Genomic DNA, 24,825 nt, shown 5'->3' on the forward strand with positions numbered 1-24,825 from the left:
TACTTACCTTATATATTATAAACTGAATACCTTCAAATTCATGATATTAATTTACCTGTAGTATTCACTCGCATGTACAGTTCATCAAATTGATATAGAAAATTAAAATTTGCCTAATAAGAGTAACGAAATTTTTTTCAGAATTACGTATTCCTTAAACGTAAATCTTGGAATTTAAGCATAATGTAATAAGGTGTTCAGCAAGCGGTATGGATATTCAAAGCTTAGATTAGCAAAAACTGCAGATGTAATAATCCCATTTTCATTCGATAAACTTACCTGATTAGATCCACTAACCCTAGCTCGATTATATCCAGTTTCTACTAGCTCGATTAATCCCAGTAAAACCTGTTTACACAAAAAAACTTACAAAATTAGGATTACAATTAATTTTTTGAGTAAGTACCAGTAACCCTAGCTCGATTGATTAGATCCAGAAAATAGTAGATGAGATCCTTGGCTTCTACTCATGAAAACCAGAGAATGACATATCCGAGTGTGGATTGCGCCAGATATAGGTTGTAGAATATTTCGATCGACGAAATTGAAGCTCATACAGCTCAAATTTGGTTGGTTCCATCTATCTGAAAATCGACTTCGTATCCAACATCCACCAAATGGAAAGAGCACGAAATTGGAACTGATACAGCTCCAATTGTGTTTGTTCCATCGATGTGAGGATCGATTTGGTAACCAACAAAGACAAAATGGAAAGAGCACTCTGTATTTCCCTCTTGCAAAACTCCACTCGCAGATACACCTGTTGCCCACTTCTGGATCCTTCGTCTATATTTAGCTAATAAATCTTTTTTTTTATTTTTGGTCTTAAAATGGCTTTTTAATAAACATTATTATATTATTTAACTTATTAATTTGAAACACATGTTTTGTCTAATTCATATATACGTTTACGTATATATATAAATCAAATAGTATTAAATAATGTAGTTTTAGTTATAATTATTGTAGAGATTCGTGTATATATGTTACACAATCAAAGTAGTAATTTCTGTATGTAAATGAATTATTCGTAACAACACATTAACGTCCGGACTGTGTATTATACTTCCGAGCCTTAATTATAGTATATTTTCTTTTCCAGAGAACACAAGCAGTTCAGGAACAACGGATACTAATATCAACACCCCAAACAATGGAAAAGTCTTACTCACACAAGTTTCGTGTATATCCGGTGTTTTTATTAATTCAACGAACTCACCTTTGAACATCCTAACTAATAGTAAGTGCTTATATATTTTCATGTATTATGACAATTATTTTTGGTGTGTTTTGTACTAAACGATTGCAATTTTCCAGGTGGTAACTTAATCAAATCAAGTATTACTTGCATCAATAACACATCTCAAACGTCACCTAATTTAAAAGGTATGTGGAAAAAAATGTTTGATTTCAAGTATTATTACACATGGAAGAATGTTTAACTAACTGAGCGATAGGTGTTGTTAAGAATTCTATTTTATGTTCGTCCATTATGATCTAATCAATTTTAATGGATACTATATGTTCGTCCATTATGATCTAATCAATTTTAATGGATACTACATTTTTTTGTGCAGGTTTTGTTTGTAGGAAAAAACAAAAAGTACCGTTACACGATTTGTCTAATGGTTAGTTATAAATGTTGAGTAAATGATTATAAAATAATCATTACATTTTATCGTCGACATCATTTGACATTTCTTTGTTATGTTCGTAGTGGATGCCACGGCAGAACGAGGTGATCGAAGGTCATATACCGAAATTGTAAACAAAACCACACAGCACAACAGCGCCGGACCGTTGCTGAATCATGTTACAGCATCACTTGACCTGACAATGACGGATGTCACGCACGGTACGTTTTTTGCATTATGATACGATACTATTTATTAGGAAATCAAATCCCGTGACAATGATACAAAATCCTATTAGTTAGTATACTATTTTTCCATTATAATGATATGCTTTAAATATTAGTGATAATTAAAAAACACATTTAAAGCTGTATAACAATTTTGTCTAATTAAAATATGCGGATAACAAAGAATGTTTATTTCCAATAACGCAAAAAAGAGCATCCGAATATATTAGGTCTTAGCGCATCTTTTAATTATTTATCATGTAGTCACTTTGTCACAAGTTTGTACCATGTCCTTTACTTTATGATATAACAAATGATACCGCTGTTTTGCATCCAATAACGCATTTCATTTCTAAACAGTTCACTGCGGTGTCACCCATGTCAATCATGGAATTGAAGACAATTTAGTTGTTAGAAATCTAGCTCAAGAGTTCCAACAAGTAGACAACAATCATGAACAAATGTCAAGCCCGTGCATTACTGGTAAGTTTTTCAAACTAATAACGATTTTTCATTCGAGGGCATCCTTTATTTTATTTTATTTTTAAATTTAAAAACTCCTTTATTTTATTTGTTAATTCAATTCAAATCAATTGTTTTTAGTTCAATTTTGCATTATGATACGATACTATTTATTAGGAAATCAAATTCCGTGACAATGATACAAAATCCTATTAGTTACTATACTATTTTCCCATTATAATGATATGCTTTAAATATTAGTGATGTTTAAAAAACACATTTAAAGTTGTATAACAATTTTGTCTAATTAAAAGATGCGGATAACAAAGAATGTTTATTTCCAATAACGCAAAAAAGAGGATCCAAATATATTAGGTCTTAGCGCATCTTATAATTATTTCATGTCTTATATTAGGTCTTAGCGCATCTTATAATGATAATTATTTCCAATAACGCAAAAAAGAGGATCCAAATATATTACGTCTTAGCGCATCTTATAATTATTTCATGTCTTATATTAGGTCTTAGCGCATCTTATAATTATAATTATTTAGGATGTAGCACAAAAGAGGATCCAAATATATTAGGTCTTAGCGCATCTTATAATTATTTACCATGTTGTCACTTTGTCACAAGTTTGTACCATGTCCTTTACTTTATGATATAACAAATGATACCGCTATTTTGCATCCAATAACGCATTTCATTTCTAAACAGTGCAATGCGGTGACACCCATGTCAATCATGGAATGGAAGACAATTTAGTTGTTCGAAATCTAGCGCAAGAGTTCCAACAAGTAGACAACAATCATGAACAAATGTCAAACCCGTGCATTATTGGTAAGTTTTTCAAACTTATAACGATTTTTCAATTGAGGGCATCCTTTATTTTATTTGTTTTTTTTTTATTTGAAAATTCCTTTATTTTATTTCTTAATTCAATTCAAATCAATAATGCATTTCATTTCTAAACAGTGCAATGCGGTGACACCCATGTCAATCATGGAATGGAAGACAATTTAGTTGTTCGAAATCTAGCGCAAGAGTTCCAACAAGTAGACAACAATCATGAACAAATGTCAAACCCGTGCATTATTGGTAAGTTTTTCAAACTTATAACGATTTTTCAATTGAGGGCATCCTTTATTTTATTTGTTTTTTTTTTTTTGAAAATTCATTTATTTTATTTCTTAATTCAATTCAAATCAATTGTTTTTAGTTCATTTATCAATAGCAATGCTAGGTACCCATGAACCCAAATTTAATTTTGTTCATCACAATTTCCTTGGGTTAATTGTGTCATTTTGCAAACAGATTCACAAATCTTCCTAAATGACCAACGTACATCTCAAACAATACCAATACGGTCAAATATATCAAAACAATGCATTGAACCACAAAAAGAGTTGGGTCTAACACCAACACCAAATATTGGTATGTTATTCTAATTGCAAGTTTCTAATGCAGCTATTATCATTGTATTAAATTTTATGTAATCATATTGACATATATATCTAAATTGCTTACATTTATGTAGTTGCATACATGGATATCGGTGACCCAAACAATATATGTGAACATTGCAATGCAATCTATTGGTATGAGGAGCGTGTTAATAAGGCAGTGCGTAGCGGAACAACTAAATATTCAACGTGCTGTGGTCATGGGAAGATCAAATTGCCAAAGATGGTGCCACCTCCAAAAAGGATTTTCAACTTATTCTTTGCAAGAGGAAAGAAACGGAATGAATTTCTAAAGCACATAAGAAGCTTCAATAACATGTTTTCTTTTACATCCTTGGGGGCTAAGGTTGATAAATCAATCAACCTTGGAAATTGCCCACCAATATTTAGGATAAATGGGCAAAATTATCATTTGATGGGAGGATTAATGCCCGATCCTGGAAAGAGTCCAAAGTTTGCTCAATTATACATCCATGATACAGAGAACGAAGTAGAGAACCGCATAAATGCATTCAGGTAATACGATGCTCTATTTTTTTAATATGATATTAGTTACTATTAATTTAGTATAACAAAATTCTAACAACAATATGCTAATCTAATGTAATTGAATTTTTTAAATAGTGGTGCTGACCCCAATGACCAAACGCATGTTGATATAGTTCAAGATATCAAGCAAGATCTAGATGAGCACAATGTGTTGGTGCAATCATTTCGTTGGGCAAAAAATCAGATTGACAACAATCCAGAAGTTAATTTTAGGATGAGGTTGATTGGTAAGCGTCAAAGTGATGCAAGGACGTACAATCTACCCACTGTTTCAGAGGTGGCTGCTTTAATTGTTGGCGATCTAGACCACACACTCGGGCAACGGGACATAATAGTGGAGACCAAGGCTGGATCACTCAAGAGGATAAACGAGCTCAACCCAGCGTATTTGCCATTGCAATATCCCCTTTTATTCCCTTTAGGCGAAGATGGCTATCGAGAAGACATACAATACTGCACAGCATCCAATAAACCAACCGCTGCTAGGGTTCGGGTATCGCAGCGTGAATACTTTGCATACAAGATACATGACAGGTTCGGTGAACTGTCTTTGCTGTCATACGCCAAGCGATTATTCCAACAATTCTTGGTCGATGCATACACGATGGTAGAGTCGGGCAGACTACAGTACATAAGAAATAATCAGAAGGCATTGCGGTGTGAAGCATACAAGGGGTTGTCTGACGCGTTAACAAGGGGAGAGGTTGATACAAACAAGCAAGGTAAGCGAATCATCTTACCGTCGACATTCACTGGCGGTGCCCGATATATGATTCAGAATTATCAGGATGCGATGGCCATATGCAGACATAAGGGGTATCCAAACTTATTTATAACCTTCACATGCAACCCAAAGTGGCCTGAGATCCAAAGATATATGGACAAATGCAACCTCAACGCAGAAGACAGACCAGACATTGTATCTAGGGTCTTCAAGATTAAGTTAGATGCTTTAGTCAAAGAGATACGCACTGGCAAGCTATTTGGTATTGTAACCGCAGGTAATTTTACTAATTCCTTCTTATTTCCTTTCTACAAATATGACATCAATAGCAAATTTAAATAGTATTACCTACCTGTTTCTGTATTATTCAGTTTTTGGGTGTTAATATTTTTTTTTAATATATGCAGTGATTTATACTATCGAATTCCAAAAACGTGGATTACCACACGCTCACATTCTCATATTCCTCCAAAGGTTGTCAGAAGGATTTTCAGCTAATCAGATGGACCAGATCATATTCGCTGAAATACCCAACAAGGAACTAGACAGTGAGTATTATAAAGCTGTTGGGGAATTCATGATGCACGGCCCATGTGGACACGAAAGGCCTAAATCTCCATGCATGGTCAATCAAAAGTGCTCTAAACATTTCCCTAAGAAGTTTGTTGAGGTATCCACATTGGACGAGGACGGTTACCCTATCTACAGGCGTCGTGAAAATGGTGCAACAGTTGAGAAAAATGGGGTTCAGTTGGACAGCAGGTATTGTGTCCCGCATAACAGGTACTTACTGTTGAAGTATAAGGCGCATATTAACGTAGAATGGTGCAACCAATCAAGATCAATAAAGTATTTGTTCAAATATGTCAACAAAGGGAATGACAGGGTTACTGCTGAATTCTACAAGACCACAACTGATGCCAACGAGAATGCAACTGTGGATGAAATTACCATGTATTACGACTGCCGGTACGTGTCCGCTTGCGAGGCAGCATGGCGTTTGTTGTCCTTCGATGTACAACTAAGGCACCCGCCCGTTGAGAGGTTAAGCTTCCACTTGCCAGATTGCCAAACAGTTGTGTTTGAGGATGATGATAGGATCGAGAATGTTTTAAATAGGCCGACTGTCAGTCACAGCATGTTCACCGCATGGTTTAACGCAAACAAGAAATATGTTGAGGCTAAAGAGTTGGCTTATATCGACATGCCAAACAAATTTGTATGGAAGAAAGATATTAGGGAATGGCATCCTAGGAAGAGGGGGTTCGCTATTGGACGCATATTTTTTGTACCTCCCGGCAGCGGTGAAGTCTACTACTTGCGATGTCTTTTAAACGTAGTTCGTGGCCCAACGAGTTTTGAAGACATCAAGACAGTTCAAGGTGTTGTATACCCAACCTTTAGAGATGCATGCTATGCTAGAGGGATGCTAGACGATGATAGAGAATATATTGATGCAATTAATGAAGCAAGTCATTGGTCAACTGCCAATTCTATGAGAAAATTATTTGTCATTTTACTGACGGCAAACTTGGTGAATCGGCCAGAGAATGTCTGGAATCACGTCTGGCACCATCTATGTGAGGATGTGCAATTTAACAAGAGGAAAATGTTGAAAGATATGGGTAAGTTCTTAATTCAATTTCAACACAATTAATTTTCATAATAAGTAATCTTTTGCTCTGTCATTACTGAAATCGATATGTCTTAATTCTATAATTACAGATTTGTGTTTGTCTGATGATGAGAAGAAGAACTTAGGACTTCTTGAATTAGATAGGTTGTTGCAGATGTACAACAAGTGTTTGAAAGATTACCCTGATATGCCAATCCCAAATTACGATGATTCTTTATTCTCGAACAATCGATTGTTGTTTGACGAGCTCAACTATGACCGACAGGCAATGACAGAAGAGTATGAGACGATGGAAAAACAATTAACTGATGAGCAGTTAGTTGTTTACGAAACTGTTCTGAGTGATATACAACATCAGAAAGGGGGGCTCTTCTTTGTATATGGTTATGGAGGTACAGGAAAAACATTTGTCTGGAAAGCGTTGTCTTCGAAGCTACGTTCTACTGGGGATATTGTGCTAAATGTTGCTTCGAGTGGGATCGCCTCATTGCTCTTGCCAGGAGGTCGAACAGCTCACTCAAGGTTCGCTATTCCAATAGCAATTAATGAGGATTCAACTTGCAATATATGCCAAGGGAGTCAACTGGCGGAATTGTTAATCCAAGCCAAGCTAATCATATGGGATGAAGCACCGATGATGCACAAACACTGCTTTGAGGCTCTAGATAAGACAATGCGCGATCTGTTACGCCACAGTGATCCTAACAGTGTACATAAGACATTCGGAGGCAAGACTGTTGTGCTAGGCGGTGACTTCCGGCAAATATTGCCTGTCATTCCTAAAGGTTCGAGGCAAGATATTGTTTCAGCTGCAATAAACTCATCTTACCTTTGGGATTCTTGCAAAGTCCTTCGACTAACCACAAATTTGCGTCTTAGGACACTTGATGATTCAGCCAGAAAGGAACACATTGAATGATTTGCTGCGTGGTTGGCTGATATAGGAAATGGAATATTAGGTGGTCCTAATGACGGTCACGGAAAAGTTGAAATNTTTTGCATTTTCATATAGTTGTAACATGTACTGTTTAATATATCATGTTTTTTTTTTAAGTACATTGCCTGTTGCAGAAATCACAAATTAAGTAAGTTCTATGGATTCTATCATTGTAATATACATAATAAGTTCACATAATACTATTTAATTTCAGTCCGTGCAACGCACGGGTATCATACTAGTTCATAATTAAAACACTATAAATTTATTAAGAGTACCAAGGCATTTAATTCTTATTATTTAAAGGGTATTTCATATAATGAAGTAATAAATATTATTGTATCCATAAAAAAGAGATAATTTTCTCTGAACATTCAAATATAATAAGGAGAACAGTACAATAGGAATATTTTTCACATATAGTTGTTGGCGACGAATATGCAACACAAATGATGAATATATATAATCTTTGGTAAATTTGTCATTTATACAACTACTATACTTGTTAAAGTAATACATGCATAGAAGGTATACCTACTATGGCATGTTGACAATATAATCTTCCTTCTTCAGTAACTCCACTCCGATCCTTTACAAATCTCTGATTATTCTTTTACAATTATACCTATCTATATTGTTTTCAATGGTTAAATACAAATCTTTAGCTTGTCGATACTCTTTTGTTGGGTTCAGATGCACATATCATTAAAGGAAGAGTTATGTCATAAAGATGAGGTAGGTAGCCTTGCTGGATGAATGCTATGCAAAGTATACGTAACTTTTTCTATACTAGCCCGCCCGCGTGTTTACTCACCTTCATTAGAGGTCCTATTATTAGACCAGGCAACCTCGACCTCCAGTGTTCGAGCGGACCCATCTTTGCTTGTATCACTGCTCAGGGTGAAGACTTCACTATAGGTCCCTTCACCCACAATTTTATCAATTTGGATGGACACTCTTCCAAGAGTAGTCTGAAAAGGAAGCAATAATTGTTACAACAAAATAACATGCAAGTAAGGAAACTATAATTTCTACATACTTATCTTATGTAAAATAAATACCTTTGCATCGTTAAATTTTAAAGTGAAATTAATTCATCAATATTGAAGTATTTTGTTGAGTACTAGTAACTCTCCCCTAAGGCTCCCGTCGTTATACCATGGACCATGGGTCATGGCTGATACTGCATTTGTGTTGAACTGATACTGCATTTGTGTTGAAAGGGAACTGCAGCTGTGCGGAACAGAAGCCGTTTCATCCGTCTGGAACTGCAGTTGTGTTGAACTGATACTGCAGCTGTGTTGAACGGATGGATGAACGGCCTCTGTTCCGCATAAGTGCAGTTCCCTTTCAACACAACTACAATATCAGTGACCATGGTCCATAATATAATTTGCGCTAAGGCTCAAGCTTCAACCCATGACTTCCCATGGGAGAACCACAAGATCATTTTGTTAGAAAAAATGGGATCTAATACTAGACATATATACTCAAACCTAACCATAGCGATATATTGCCAAATCAAAGAAGGCAATAAGGCCGGGTTTATCCCGGGTTCAATATGACGTGGCACATTTTTTTTTAATATAAAATAAAATGGCAAGTGAATTGCAAACTTGCAAGTCTGACTATTTACTCTCCAAATGTGACATGGTTGGCCCAATTTATTAAATAAAGTTTATTGTTATTAATATGAGTGATTTCTTTTTTGAGCTATATGAGTGAATTTGAATTATAGAAATGTAGAAAAATAGTGAGTAAATTGAAAATATAATGATGATATATCAATAAGACTTATTTTTTATAGTAAGAGAATATTATCAATTGTTATACCAGGGACCAGAACTCATATTGCATTATGAACCCTGATACAAAAATTGTGTACCTTTTGTTAGCACATTCTGTACTTATAGTTAACAGTTTTGTACCTGTAAATAAATAACTTGATAATTGCTGACACATAATATGATAACTATAGGTACAGAACTGCATGTACAAAATGTGTCAACTACAGATATATAATTTGAAGGTTATTTTGGACCAAGGTCTACCATACCATGGTAGACTCCTGGTCCATGGTAGAACCTGGCCCATAGTATATATTATGGGGATAAACAAAGCCTAAGTGCAAAAGCTAAAGCCAATCACCTTTCCAAAAGTGTTTTTGCTTCTGCACAAGATGTACAACTTTTGGTCCGTAGGTGGCACGTCAAAGGCCCATGTGAACACTTCGTTCCATTCAGGGGAAGTTGAATGGTACACAACCTGAAAAATGAATCAATCACCATTAATAAAAAGAGTTATAATATAGTAAAAAATCTATTTTCCTTAATCTTTTGTAAAGTTGAGAATAAATGTGTTATGAAGAAAAGAAGAAGTAGAAGTCATTTTTTTTTTCTGAAAACTGTAGAAGTCATTATTATTATTATTAGGAATAAGGGTCAAATAGACCACTGAACTACACACCAAAATGCAATTAGGCCATCGAACTAAAAAACAATGCAATTGGGTCCTTGAACCACACAAATTCATACAATTTAATCCAAAATGACTTGTTTTACCTGCTGTGTCGGTTACCAATTTTAAAAATAATATTTTAAAATAATTAATTAAAATTAAAAATTAAAAGAAAAAACTTCCGGCCGGAAACGATTAATTATTTTAAAATATTAATTATTTTAATTAATTATTTTATTTAAAATTATTTTTAAATATTATTTTTAAAATTAGTAACTGGCAAAGCAGGTAAAACAAGTCATTTTGGATTAAATTGCATGGATTTATGTAGTTCAAGGACCCAATTGCATTGTTTTTGAGTTTGATGGCCTAATTGCATTTTGGTGTGTAGTTCAGTGGTCTATTTGACCCTTATTCCTTATTATTAATATTATTTGTTTGGGTGAGAGATATTCAAAAGGGTACATTTGGTAACCCCGCTAAATAACATTAAGAAGACCTCTGTGACATGTTTGACTGAGAAAGTGTTGACAAGAATCAAGCTCCTAATCTTGTACAAGAATAATTGCTCCACATACTTAACCACCCGGAAAGTGGAAACTAGAAGTAATTACGTAGTATTAAGTATTAACATAGAAGATTGGATGTATGTGTTACCTTAGTCTGTCGCGCAGGACCATTTCCGACTTTCAGGCGACAAAATGCGTTTGTACCGCCCATGACGCTCTTCAGACTGCTGGCGCGCTTGATGGTAACAGTCAAACAACCCGGCAAGCAATGCAGCAGACTCTCCAGTTTGTCGTGGAGAGCTGGCGGGCAGTTTTTCAGCAGCGTTTGAAGAGCCAGGATGGCTTCGGATGCTGCAGTCGCCTGTGCTTTCGACATGTCCACCGGCATGGAAGGCCAAGACTGTTTCAGTAACATCAAGGGTGCCAACACCAGCTCTTGAGTAGCCGAGCTGCCATTGAGCCCCGCCACAATGTGGGGGATACACAGCGTTGCTGCTTCAGAAGCGTGGAGCTTAGGGAAAGTGGAGAAAACGACGAGGAATGTCCTCAGTATTTCTTCGATGACGGGTGTAGGTAAGGAGTCCTGTTTTTCTAGCACAGCTGCATGCGTATTAACAAAACAAGCATATTAGAGCAACATATTGGAGTGAGTGGAAGATAACCGTTTCATTCTCTTTTTTGTTTGTTCAAGAAAGAAAGATTCTGATAAATTTACCTGTCAAAGATTTGATCAGCTCATTTGACACACAATCTTGAAGAGTATGATTTGAGAAAAGGCACCTTAGCAGAATTGCAGACTGTAAAACGAGCTCTGTGTTGGGAGATAGAAGCAGCTCCTGAATGGCTAATATCCCACCAGCATCTGCCACAGCTCTTCGGTTGTTCCTACTGCGCAAGATAAAATTTTGCAGTGCAGAAATCACCACGATGCATACCTCTTCGGTTCGGTGATGTGTTAGCACTCTTATCAATGCTCGACAAGCAAAAGCAGAATCGCTTGCTCGGGCAAGTCCTTCATGGCGAGAGAGATCACCAAGAGCAAGAGTGGCAAGAAACGTGCCAGGCTGTGATCTAGTTTGCGGGTCTAGCAGATACTGCGCCAGAGGAGCTATGGCATATTTAGACACTTTCATTTCACGTACCCGGTCCTTGTTAAATAAGGCTTCAAGGAGCTTCCCTGAGGGTTCTTCACATTGATGAGATCTTAAAAGATCTATAAGAGCGTCTATTACACCAGCTTCTGCCATTAATTCAGCACTGGAAGGATCTGTGCTTTCATAAAGAGTGAGCGCGTTTAGAGCAACCATGACAGAGGTCTCGGATGTTGAGTAGAGTATCTTTACGAGAACCACCAAGGGAACTTTTAAGTAGTATTCTGAATCGGATCGTAGAACATTACAGAGGATTTCTGCTGCTAATTCCAGCAACGCATCTGGTGGTTGAGGATCATCTTGAATAATAAACTTGGAAAGCTCAAAAATACCACCAGCATCAGCAACCTCATTTGGCCAGTTTAAGGAGATATTTTCCAAAGCCTTGATTGCTGTTTGCTGTAAGTTCAATATACCAATGCCTGCAAGCTGCACAAGGGGCACTACCGCATTTTTTGTCATTATGTCCTGCTTAAAATGCTCTTGCTCGAGGAGATGGGAGAGCAACTCTGTACCAAGCTGTAGGATAGCATGAGACGGGGATTCAAGAAAGGTGATGAGGGGCTGAATGGCTTGGCTTGGAGTAAGTTTGAGAGCATCAAGACTTTGTGGCTTCTCCAAAATGTTCACCAGTGCTTGTAGAACACTATGCTGTCCCCATAATCCAAAATCTGGCCTCCGCAAAAGCGTAAAGAGGGGTTCCACAATTTTTGCAGCGGCTGGACTTCTTGAGATTGCACTACTATTTGTCAAGACGCGGAATAGTTCTGAAATTGTGGAGCATACAGAAATTGGTGCAACAGGTAAGAGCTGTAGACAGTTATCTATGATTCCTGCTTTCACCATATCCAACTTACGAGGAGTGCGGTCTTTCCCCAACTTTATCATCGCACAAACGCTTGCTTCAATAAGCCGATAGTTTGTTCCAGAAACCAGACCAACCAGAAGATCAACAAGATCAAAAGTTGAAGCAAGCTCCACCTGTTGTTCTTCATCAAGCAATCTCTCAAAAGCACAAATGCCAGATTCCACTGCTGTCTCATAACCAGATTGTATTAGCGATATAAGCGGCTCCATGCATTGTGAAGCAATCGGCACTGTCCTCGACTTTGGATCAGAAAAGATGATAAAGCATAATTTTGCAGCATCACTCTTCAATTCTAAAGAAGAAGAAGATGTCAAAATCTTGTACAAAATCTCGAGGGGATTCGGTTCTGATATAGTCATCAGCATTGCTCTTGGATTACTATCTGAAGTCAACTTAATCAAGGTACTAATAGTAGCATGCTGTTCACTCTCTGATGCAGACTCAAGCACCTCAACCAAAGGCTGAACTGCTTGCATGGATGCTTCGCAAGCCCTGATATTTTCAGCACCAAACAGTTCATTTAAAGCACTGATAGCACTTAGTCTCGCACTTCTTGACCCCAAACGAACAACACCTACAAGGTTAATCATACAACTAGTCGCCGCTTCATATTTAAGAAGATTATGGTTGCCAAACAATACTCTCAGTAGTTCAGATATAGTTGCCTCTGTCAAATCTTGAGGATTTAAACAAAGGTACTTATTCAGACCATTCAGTGCTCCGGCTTCTGCCATAATTAACTTGTTTGTATCATTGCCATCAGCAATTTGAGTCAGTAGACGGACAGCAAATGGAGGGGCACCGCACTTATTTGGCATTGGTTTCAAGAGATCCACCAGAAGTGGGATGGTCTTGCGCGCAATGGAACCAGCTCTCACATCTTCAATTTCAAATAGGCATTGCAGCACAACCTGATCAGGGATAGTCACTAATGAAAATTCTATAAAAAGTGCAAAGAGATTTGGAATATCTGTTTCTGTGTGACCAATCAATGTCATTAACCCTCCAATTGCATCTGAATTTGAAACTGCAAGATTTATTCCTTCGTTTCGATGAGAAACAAGACTGGACAAGGCTTGAGCTGCAAAGAATTGGTTAAACACTTCCTCAGATTTCAGAAGCATTGCAATTATGGGTACAAATCTGATAGTTGTTGGTGATGAAACAACATTTGGGTCCTGAAATAATAAAGCCAATAGCAAAGTACTGATCCATAAGCCCTCAGAATCCTCAAACCCTTCCTGCAACCATTAAAAAAAAACATTGTGTTCAAAAACTAGTTATCAATAACAACAATAAGTAAGCCACTCCAACTCAAAGGAGTGAATAAACAAAGGACCTGTAGTGAAGCTGAAGTCTTCTCTTGTTATTTACTAACAAAGAAGCTCAGAAAGCTAAAATTAACTAAAAATTTATAGTGATCACTATCGTTGTGTACACAATATGCATAAAAATTTGAAAGCTTGAGGGGAAAAATTACTTCACTATATATTTTTTATTATTAATTTTCTTTTTTGTTCACTCTTCTTGTTTATAGAATGAGAGCCTAATGTTAACTGGTTTCAAGTTGAAAATAGAATGCGTTGACTTTTACAGTTTTACTATGCTCTACCTACTCAAACAAATGAAGAAAGAGATTATTCAATTATTGTACATGAATTTTAATTTCAAATTTTTTGTACTCTCTTTATCTCATTTTACCAATCATATTTTCGTTTTTAGTCCGTACCAAAGTCTTGTCCACGCTCTTAATCCTTACACAAAAGTACAAAAGGAAATACTTGCATACTCATAAAATTTCAACATTTTTAAAAGGAAAAAAAATAAGAATCAAATTTAACTTTTGACTTCACACACCTTCAAACAAATATTAACTACTCTGCCTTTAAACTCCTTGCAAAAAGAAATGTGACATGCATTTTTGAGATGGAAGGAGTATTGGCAAAATTAACATGCATGCAATAGAGCCTATTGGATTTTATAACTAAGTATATACCTGTTGATTTGCAGTATGCTTTGCTAGCCTGTCAGCAAGGATATCAAGCCCTCCAGCTTCCACTATGGTGACTTTGCTCTTTGCATGAAATGAAGAAATTATTGACAACAACCACATTGCAAGAGTACTTCCCGAAACAGTTACTGAATCAGAAACCTTAAGTTCATCACCTTCCTGGAAGGCTGCGTTTCCTGCATACCCTCTAGGTGTTTTAACTTCAATTTCTAAGGAACTGTACTTTGATTTGTGCTTCATCATGCCAACTAATGCGAATACAAGAGGTTTCAAGTATCCAGATGCGTCAAGTGAATCCATCGATTGATGCCTGTAATCCCTGGCAGCACAAATGAGCAGTGCTGTTCCTCCAATTCTTACTTCTAGACTGGAGTTTATTATTCTTTCTGCCAGTGCAGCTACAGATCTTGCTTTTGAGATTAAGAGGCCACTTAGCATAGCTGGTTGTTCCATACAAAGCCTAGACAAGATTTCTATAGCCTTGTCTTGGACAACGGGAGAGCCTTCACTTAGGCATTGTACAAGAGGCTCTGAACTAGAGGGAACTTTAGCAAGGGCAGAAAATGTCGCATTGTTGGTGTTTGCACCTTCTTTAATTTTAGCCAATAATGTAATAATATCTAGAGCATTGGCAGCATCATTCCCATCCATAGCCATTGCTTTTAAAGATTCAGCAACACCAAGAACAACAAATCGACGCTGAGCAGGTCCTTTGAGTATATCTGGTATCAGAAAATACTTTAATAGTTGATGCAGGGAACGAGTTGCATTCCTTTTTCCTTCAATTGACCCTTCCCCGAGAACTCTAGTCAAAGCTGAAGCAACATCTTCATATAGTGCTTCTGTAGCTAGCTCTGGATCAGATAACAAATTAGCCATTGCAGCCATTGCAGTCTCTGCAGAAACAATAGGTGCTGTTTTGGCCATCCTAATTAAATGTTTGATATCCCCATCGGCATAACTCATCTTCCTTGTAGACATTCTCTTGTTAAGACGGGATAAAGCTCCCAATGCTCTAGCTGAGTGTGATGCAGCAGCAGGAGTATCATTCGCCAAAAGCTTCATGCACTGATTAACTAGTTCTTCTGTTGCAAGGCTATCACAAATATCTTCGCGAGCACTAAATAGATCAGAGAGAGTGAAAGCAGCACACTCTTTAGTACTCTCGTTAGAAGAATTTAGAACCTGCACGAGTGATCTGAACCCTTTATTAGCAGCAGCACCTTCTTCCACAAGGTCATTGCTTGATGCCATAGCAAGCACATGACCCAACACAGGTATAATATGTGTCTTTGAGCTTGGCAAGTCCCCTTGAAGCATTGCTGACAACTGATTGATGGTAGGCGCATCACCTACACGGATTAGCTTTTTTAGGGCACTAGCAGAGGTCTCTTGTCCTTTAGGCCCACCATTTTTCAGAAGCCACAAGAAAGATGGAATCGCGTCAGCATTTTCAACACATGCACGGATGTCTTCACTGTGGCTGCAAAGAATTTCCAGAGCATGAGCTGCATATTCCCTAGCCTTTAGAGTCCCGTTATCCAATAGATGAACCAGCGGTGGAATCCCACCAGCAGCAGTTATAGCCCACTTGCTGTCCTCAACTTGGTCAGTCAGCATTGCAAGCATTTCAACTGCATACTCTTGTTGTTGTTCACCGGATAGACCAAGAAGTGAAATTAGCAACTGTACTCCTTCTCTCATGCGAATAGATTCCCAGATGTCCATCCCTTGGTTGCATAAACGCATCATAGACAGTATTAAATATTCTTTTACATCAGCAACAGCCATTAATATGAGTCCAGTAAGAACTCTTTTAGTTTTTGATTGGTTAATCAGTTTTGATAAATAAGCATTTCCATACAGATTGATCATGGCTTGAAGTAATCGCTCTTGGACCAACTTGTTATCCCTTGGTTTCAAAAGCAACATCAAAAAATTCTCAATCTTTTTTGCATCAAACTGTTCTGCTTCAGGACTCCGCTCAAAAACCTTAAGAGCATAAGCAAGTGCTCCAAGAATATCAGGAACTGGAGCGGATAATCTTGAGGATTGGGAAAGCTCTCCCAGATAGACTAGCAAAGCTGGCATTCCACCGGATATATTGGCTAAGGCTCGTGTAGCATGAAGTTGGAGAGCATCTGCTTCCTCTCCTTCTATACCTTGTTTGTAAGGAGAAACTACAGCTCCAATAAGCAGTGCTACTCCCTGTGCATCAGTAATAAGTTTTCTGGCTTCGGGTGACTTGGAAGAAATAACATTTAATGCCTCAGCTGTACTGGCACGGAGAGAGACATCATTCTTCTCTTCTAAGAAGCTAAGTAGAGTGTTGATTACTCCGGAGCCAATTATTTTTGGAATGCATTCACTAGATGCCAACACCATCCGAGCCAAGAGAGAAGCAGCATTCGACTGAGCTGCAGGATTGTCAGCAGAAAGGTACTTAACAACAATATCAACTCCACCTGCATCAAGAGTTGTTTTCCAATACCCATCTTTTTCGGTGCAGAGATTTCTCAGAGAACCAGTTACAAATACCTCTACCACTTTATCTTGATTTCTATCCGAAATCATTAGTTGCCACAATGCAGGAACCACACCTTCCGTCGTGAAAATTCTGATGCCCACTGGATCATCCGAAAGCCCACTGGACGTCACTTTGAAAACTGCTTCTGCTGCTGCCTTCCTTGCTTCACCCGTCTCTGACTTGAGAATAGTAAGCAGAGGTGGAATGCATCCTCCTAGAATCACCTTCAGCCGCAAATCATCATCTTTACACAGCACACTCAATGTGGCAGCCACGTTAGCTTTGGCAATAGGAGTCCCATTCCTAAGAAGAGATACAAACAGCGGCATTGCTTGGCTGTGTGAACCAATAAGACTCCGGGCTTCCTTTCTTGATTTCACAATGCCTAGCAAGCGGGCTGTGATAAGTTCTCTCTCTGGGGGCGATGATTTGTTGGCATGCAGCTGCTCTATGAGTTGAGTAACCCTCGACATCGTTTTCTTCGTATCATCCGTTTCCACACCGCCATTGGGTTCTCTGCAAGAATGCATCCATGCATCTTAAATTTGTCACTTGTTCTCATATTTTTGTTTTTGTGTTGGCCTTTAATTCTTAAATCTTAACAATAGAAACCAACACTAACCAACCTGTTTCGAATAAAGGGTGAAACTTTCTGTTCCCAAAGTTCAGATGGAGAGGACAGCCTCGACATTTGCCTCCTGCCTGCACAATTGCATCAATTACAATTCATCAAACAACATCTATCTCACATTGGGATTACAAATGCAAAACATCTATCTCACCAAACAAAAATAATTAAATAATAACTGAAATATCAAAAATGAAAATAAAAACAAAATTGTTTATTTTACCTTAGACCTAGAGTTTCAGGATAATGCTGCCCAAATGAATACACTTGCTAGATTATAATTTCACAATAACGAAGCAACAAATTCCCAATTTCTCTTCCAACATATCCGAGATTACATATAAACATGCATTCTTACATATGCAATTTTCGATTTCATTATGTCTATATATATATATATATGTGCGCGATCATTATATTCGCCTCAAGATACATGCACGTAAACACAAAGATAGACGCATATAATAGCCTAATAGGCGTGCATGTATACACGCGTTCTTAGATAATAATCAAGAAATAGGAAATGAAAAATATTGCCTGCAGATCAGAGCTGAAGATGAGCATGTGAAGATTTTAAGATAGTTTCATAACTATATATGAAATTTAAGAAAGGATCGAGTATGGCATCAATATATTTTGTTGAAAATATTTTTGAAAAAAAAAAAGATGAAAATGCTAAAGCATACCTTAAGGAATAAAATTGTTTCAGGCTATGAGAAGAGCAATGTTAATGGAGGGAGTCTCGGAGGTGTAGAAAGAAAGGGGAGAGAGAGAGAAGAGAGAGATTTTCAAGGTCCATTCCTTCTCTCTCTCTTACCTTCTTATTTCCAGGAATTTCTTTTATTGCCATTTTTATTTTGCATTTTGGACAACATTTCACTTAATATATGTCACATATGATGTCCTATATTGCTTTCTATATAATTCTGTTGTTAGTTTTATTCATGTTCATCCAATATAAATTGAAGAAGGACCGTAGCCCAACACAAAACACAATATAAATTGAAGAATAAAAAATCGATTATAATAAGGAAAGTAGTATTCCATATTTTAAATTTAATACGGAGTAATTTATAATAAAGCATGCGAGCTAAGAATGGAGAACATAGCAACATTGGCTAGAATGTATTTGGAAAGTGAGATTATTTTATGTGGAATTATAATATTCTTTTAATAAAAATGTAATCATTTTTAGCGAAAAATTAATATCGGTTAACTTGTAAAAAAAGTATAACATATTTAAGATTAGTCGTGAATGAGATGGTATTAACAAATTTTTATGTATATTTTATTTCATTTGGACACAATTATGACTAGGCCTGTGCATAACCCAACCAACCCGCCCAACCCGCCCGACCCGCTGACCGAAAAAAGGAAAACCGATCCGACCGAACCCGAAGTCCTCAAACCGACCCATTCAACAATGAATCACCGGGTTGCTTGGTTCGGGTAGGGTGGGTATATTTTGGACCCAAACCGTCCGAATATCCGATATAGATTAGGGTGAGGTTATATGCATATATAAACGACGTCGCATAGGCTATGTATATAAGTGATGATTAGGGTTTCTGCCCTCATTTCACCTGTTGAGCAGCGCAGTCACGACTCTCGACTCCTTCTTCTCTCATCTCTCTCTGAGTTTCTAGTGAGTCTGGTCTTCTACTCTTCTTCTCCGATTTAGGCATTTAGCCATTTAGGGTTCTCAAATCCTTTCTGGTTTGAGACTTTGAGTGGTTTCTCCATTTCTGAATTTTGATTCTCCATTCTCAGTTCTCACACTCACTTCTCAGTTCTCACGTTCTCTGTTCTCTCCGGTTGGACGGTGCGCCGGTGCCGGTGGACGGGTGGAGTGGTGGAAGCCATAGCCCATAGCCAGTGACTCACAAACTCAGCGTCTCAGGCTCTTAGCGACTGTTAGATTGTGCTAGAAGAGAAGACCCGAGTTCTCTGGGTAATATTTGGAGAAACCAAGTAAAGTACAAACCCTAACCTTTACTGTTTTGATTTTTAATTTGTGAAGGTGCGAGCATTTGTTGAAAAATGAAATATTATTGATGTTTGTTTACTTGTTGGCTTGTAAACTATTTTCGTGGATGCCCTATTGTCTATTGATGTTTATAAAACATTGACGAAATATTATTGATGTTGCATTGTTATACTGTTTCTGTTGTTGTGGAAGCCCTCAAGCCCTAGTCCCTAATTTATGAAATCTTATCCATGAATGATGACTTGATGAGTTGATGTTGATGTGCTGTTTTTGTTGTGTGGAAGCCCTCAAACACCAATTTATAAAATATGATTATATTTTATATCAAGTATAAATTGGTGTGGCTTGTTGGTGAAATCTAGTAAAATGATGAATTGCAGAAGTTCCTGATTACTGGATTTCTTTGTGTTATTTCTGTGTTGGATATTAGATACTTGGTGAAATCCAGTAAAATGATGGTAAATGACTAAATGTATAAATGTTAAAATGGTGGAAGCCTTGTAAGTCCCAAGGATTGAAATCCAGTAAAATGATGAATTATACAGGTTCACAATTGCCTAATTCTGGATTTCTGTGAGTTATTAATGTGATGCTGTGATTGTATCACTGTATGTTTATTTCTCTACAAGTTTATGGCTGTATGACCCTTAATCCCCAATTATGAAATTTAGAAAAATGATGAACTTTGAAGTGCCTGTCTTCCTGATTCTGAATGTCTTTGTCACTTTGTGTGACTATCTGGTTTTCTGCATATGTTTCCCACTTTACTGATATTATTCCATTTCTTTAGATGGAAAAAAATATCATACAGTCTGGTAGTCAACCTTCCAACTCTTCACTTGATGGACCTACAGTGGTGGAAGCCCAGTCTGTTGACACTAATAATCAACAGAATGAGCAACCTACTGCTGCAGTTCCTGGGAAGAAAAGGAAAACAGTTGAATCCAAATCCAGAGTTTGGGATCATTTTCAGAAAATTACTGATAGTAATAATGTTACTATCAAAGCAAAATGTATATACTGTGCTAAAGTATATCAAAGCAAATCTAAAACACATGGTACTTCATCCTTGAGAAACCACATGATGAGCTGTCTCAAAAACCCACACTCTAAAGACACTAGACAGTTACTTCTGACCTTTCAAGCTGTAACTAATTTTGATGCATCTCCTGCTACTGTTGGTGAGTTAGGAACTTGGGTCTTTAACCAAGATGCTATTAGAAGGGCATTGGTTGAAATGATTATAATAGATGAATTACCTTTTAGATTTGTGGAGGGTCCAGGGTTTAGGAAGTTCATTCTTGTGGCTTGTCCTATGTTTAAGATACCATCTAGATAGACAATTAGTAGGGACATCAATATGATTTATGAAGAGGAAAGGCTCAAGTTGAAATGCTTTTTTAGGAGAAACACTCAAAGAGTCAGTATTACAACTGATTCTTGGACTTCTATTCAGAGAATTAACTATATGGTAGTGACTGCTCACTTTATAGATGAAGAGTGGAAGCTTCATAATAAGATAATTTCTTTTGTCCCTATTACATCACACAAGGGTGAGTGTATTGCTAAAGTCTTGGAAACCTGTTTGCTTGATTGGGGATTAGGAATGTGTACACTATAACAGTAGACAATGCCTCATCTAATGACACTGCCATTGGTTTGTTAAAAAAAGAAATTGATGTCTTGGGGAACAACTACTGTGAAGGGCAAGTATATTCACATGAGATGTATTGCACATATTCTAAACTTAGTTGTGCAAGATGGGTTAAAAGAATGTGATGATTCTGTCAAGAAGGTTAGGGAGGCTGTAAGATATGTGAGAAGTTCACCTGCTAGACTTAAGAAATTTAGGGAATTATCTGAGTGGATTGGGATTGAGCACAAGTCTTCCTTGTGTCTAGATGTTCCTACCAGATGGAACTCTACATATCTTATGTTACAAGCTGCAATTACTTATGAGAAAGTGTTTGAGGCACTTGCAGAAAGTGACAATTCCTTCAAATCAGATCTGGGTGATTCTGTGCCTAATTTTCTTGATTGGGAATCTGTGAAGAGTTTGGTGGAGCTCTTAAAATGTTTTTATGATATGACAATAAGAACTTCTGGTTCTTTATATGTCACATCCAACACTTTCTTTTCTGAAATTTCTGATTTGTATTGCCTCTTGAATGGGATGGTGGAAGCTGGTGGATATGTGCAACTGATGGGGGAAAATATGAAGTCTAAATTCTAAAAATATTGGGGGATATAGACAAGATGAACTTGATGATATTCTTTGCAAACATTCTAGACCCCAAGGACAAATTAGAGTATATGCCAACACAAATCAATCACATGTATGGTGAGGAAAATGGTAAAGCCTATATATTATGGGAAAGTTCTTAAGGCTTTGACAGAATTGTTTGATGATTATGCTGCTTCTATTGCCTCTAGTGCTTCTTCCTAGTCTACTGTCCCTACTGCTTCTTCACAGTCTATTGATTCTTCACAGTCTACAGTTGGGAGGCCCCAACATTTGTTAAAATCTCAGATTAAGAAACAAAGAATGGAAAGTGGAGGAAAGAAAAAATCTGAGTTAGAAATTTACCTTGCTGAGGCAGTAGTGGAAGAGGAAACTTCTTTTGACATACTTAGATGGTGGAAGCTGAATGCTGAAAGATTTCCTATACTTTCTAAGATAGCTAGGGATGTCTTGGCTATACCAATATCCACAGTTGCTTCTGAATCTGCCTTTAGTACATCGGGGAGGGTTTTAGATCCTTTTAGGAGTTCATTAACTCCTAAAATTGTGGAAGCTTTGGTCTGCACTCAGGATTGGCTAAGGTTGCCAAATACCCCCTTATCAATTGAGGAAAATCTGGAGGAATTAGAAAGATTTGAACAAGGTAACATTATTTACTTAATTACTTAATTCTTCATGTTTACATTTTACTTAAAACATGTTTGCTTGTTTTATTCCAGAATTTGGTGCTGCTGGTGGCAGTGGAACTGGAACTGGGAGGAGCGGTGGTTCTACACTTCCTACGGTTCTTGTAATGTTATACTTTATACTTTATACTTTATATTTGAATCTATTATGTATAATCTATTATACATTTATACTGTATGTCTGTTATTCATGAGGAATCTATTATACATTTATACTGTATGTCTGTTATTCATGAGGCTTGGCGGCTTGCTGGCTTGGTAACTATTTTATTTAGTTGCTGCCTAGTGCCTATTGAGGCTTGGTAACTTGTAAGTTGCTGCCTGTGTTGGTAAGTTGGGGCTTGGTAACTTGTAAGTTGCTGCCTGTGTTGGTAAGTTGGCAAAGTTGACCCTTGTGTGCTGGACTGCTGGTAATGTTTCTATGACTGCCCACTGTATTTGGGACATTTTAATTTTATATATTATTATTATGGCAATGATGAAAGCTTCCACCAATGATCTGAAAAATAAGGGATTAAGTTGGTATGTTGCTCAATCCTCATGGGGATGTTGTAGCAATTTGCCCTTAATCCTAACTTTGATATGGACAAAAAGCTTACTGAGCCAACTTTTATAAATTATAATTGTCTAATCATCTAATGTATTATTTATATTGTATAGTTGTTTACTTATTTTCTAATGCTCAAGATTTTACAGTTTTGCTAATTTTGCTTAAGTTTTGAGTGTTGACAGGAAGAAGAAGAACAATAGGAACTACTAACTAGTCAACTAGGAACTAGGAAATTAGTTGCAATGTCAGATACTTGGATGGAGATTGAGGATTACTGGACAGTGGAATGATTTGATATTTTGATTACTCATTACTTATGAGTTAACACTTTTGAGTTTTGTATAATTGTATGTACTACAATACTAGTTCATTAGTAGTACTACTTAAAGTAATATGTAAATGTAGTCCATGTTGATTTCTGGTTTTGTGATTTTGTCAGTTTTTGACCTTTTGTGGTATGTGCAAAGCAGCAAATGTAGTGTTCCACTTAATTGCATTGATAATTTGATATGTGTAGTTTTTCAGATTGTAATTTTGTTTTAAAGTTTTTAAAATTTAAGTGTTTTTGAACAATTTTTTTAATTTGACTTAATCCGACTTGATTTCGGAAATCCGACCGAACCGACCCCAACCGAAACTTAATAAAACCGAAGTGATTTGATAGTTCAATAATTGAAATCGGATTATATAATTAATATCCGAAATCCGAACGGGTTCACCATCCGACCACCCAATCCGAACCGAACCGACCGATGTACAGGCCAAATTATGACTATAAGTTAATAAGGAATTTATGTATCTAATTAACAAAAATAAAAAATAAGTGAATTTAATGTGAGACTACCTTACGGATCCTTATATGTAATACGGGTCAGGTCGTAATGGAAATATAATACTCATGTTGAAAAATGTAATACTAATCAGGAATAAATTGTTTGTTACTTATTGGAAAGTGTAATACTATTGAAAAAAATGTAATATTTAGGGTTGAATAGTTACTTATGAGAAAAAAGGAAAATTGCACTCTTCGTCCATAAGTTATAGGGTAATTGTAGAATTCGTCCTTGAGTATTGGTTATGCTCACTTTTCATCCGTATGTTATCATTAACGTTTGCACTTTTTGTCCTTTCATGCTCACTTTTCATCCTTGAGTTATATTAAAATTGCAAATTTCGTCCCTAACGTTTTATTAGTAAAGAGACAAAACGTGCGACATCAATGACCAAGTACCAACACTTAGGAATGAATTCTACAATTACCTTATAACTTATTGACGAAAAGTGAATTTTTTCATGAGAAAAATGTAATACTAGTCATGGATAAATTGCTTACTTGTTACTTATGAGAGAATGTGTAATACTTATAACGAAAAATGTGATATTTTTTATAAAAAAATATGTAGTGTGATACTTTTAAATCAAAATGTAGTATTAATAGTTGAAGAGTTACTTATGATGAAAATTGGGATACTTATGTGAGAAAATATAATACTTATAAAAAATCTGAGTCATCTCAAGTATGAAGATCAGTGAGACAGTCTCATAAGATAATTTGCCTAAAAAGAGAGGTAATAACA

The 24,825-nt window shown here is 36.7% G+C and overlaps 2 protein-coding genes across 2 annotated transcripts in view; one reads left to right on the forward strand and one right to left on the reverse strand.

Annotated features, from left to right (window-relative positions):
* LOC116020377 overlaps positions 1-7,614 on the forward strand; it is an 8,584-nt gene extending 970 nt beyond the window's left edge. The window contains exons 3-12 of the mRNA XM_031260853.1: positions 1,578-1,582; positions 1,718-1,855; positions 2,222-2,344; positions 3,041-3,163; positions 3,299-3,421; positions 3,861-4,302; positions 4,411-5,321; positions 5,467-6,684; positions 6,785-7,324; positions 7,409-7,614. Of these exons, the coding sequence (XP_031116713.1) occupies positions 1,578-1,582; positions 1,718-1,855; positions 2,222-2,344; positions 3,041-3,163; positions 3,299-3,421; positions 3,861-4,302; positions 4,411-5,321; positions 5,467-6,684; positions 6,785-7,324; positions 7,409-7,614 (3,829 nt within the window). The remainder of the gene's footprint in view (positions 1-1,577; positions 1,583-1,717; positions 1,856-2,221; positions 2,345-3,040; positions 3,164-3,298; positions 3,422-3,860; positions 4,303-4,410; positions 5,322-5,466; positions 6,685-6,784; positions 7,325-7,408) is intronic.
* Positions 7,615-8,071: 457 nt separating this feature from the next.
* Positions 8,072-18,552, reverse strand: LOC116019231 (protein CELLULOSE SYNTHASE INTERACTIVE 3). The gene is made up of 7 exons (XM_031259380.1): positions 18,470-18,552; positions 17,782-17,857; positions 14,614-17,671; positions 11,314-13,858; positions 10,747-11,198; positions 9,781-9,897; positions 8,072-8,603 (listed from the first exon to the last, which is right to left on the reverse strand). Exons 2-7 carry the CDS (start codon positions 17,844-17,846, stop codon positions 8,439-8,441), a joined length of 6,402 nt encoding a protein of 2,133 aa, XP_031115240.1. The 5' UTR covers positions 17,847-17,857; positions 18,470-18,552; the 3' UTR covers positions 8,072-8,438.
* Between the last annotated feature and the right edge of the window lie 6,273 nt (positions 18,553-24,825).

Source organism: Ipomoea triloba, chromosome 5 (genome assembly GCF_003576645.1).
Source record: "Ipomoea triloba cultivar NCNSP0323 chromosome 5, ASM357664v1".
Taxonomy (NCBI): Eukaryota; Viridiplantae; Streptophyta; class Magnoliopsida; order Solanales; family Convolvulaceae; genus Ipomoea; species Ipomoea triloba.

Coding starts and splice junctions, on each gene's coding strand:
- LOC116019231 (XM_031259380.1), bottom strand. CDS start 17,846: ATGTCGAGGCTGTCCTCTCCATCTGAACTTTGGGAACAGAAAGTTTCA. Junction 17,672..17,781: donor TCACCCTTTATTCGAAACAG/GTTGGTTAGTGT, acceptor GCATTCTTGCAG/AGAACCCAATGGCGGTGTGG. Junction 9,898..10,746: donor GTCCTGCGCGACAGACTAAG/GTAACACATACA, acceptor TTCATTTTTCAG/GTTGTGTACCATTCAACTTC.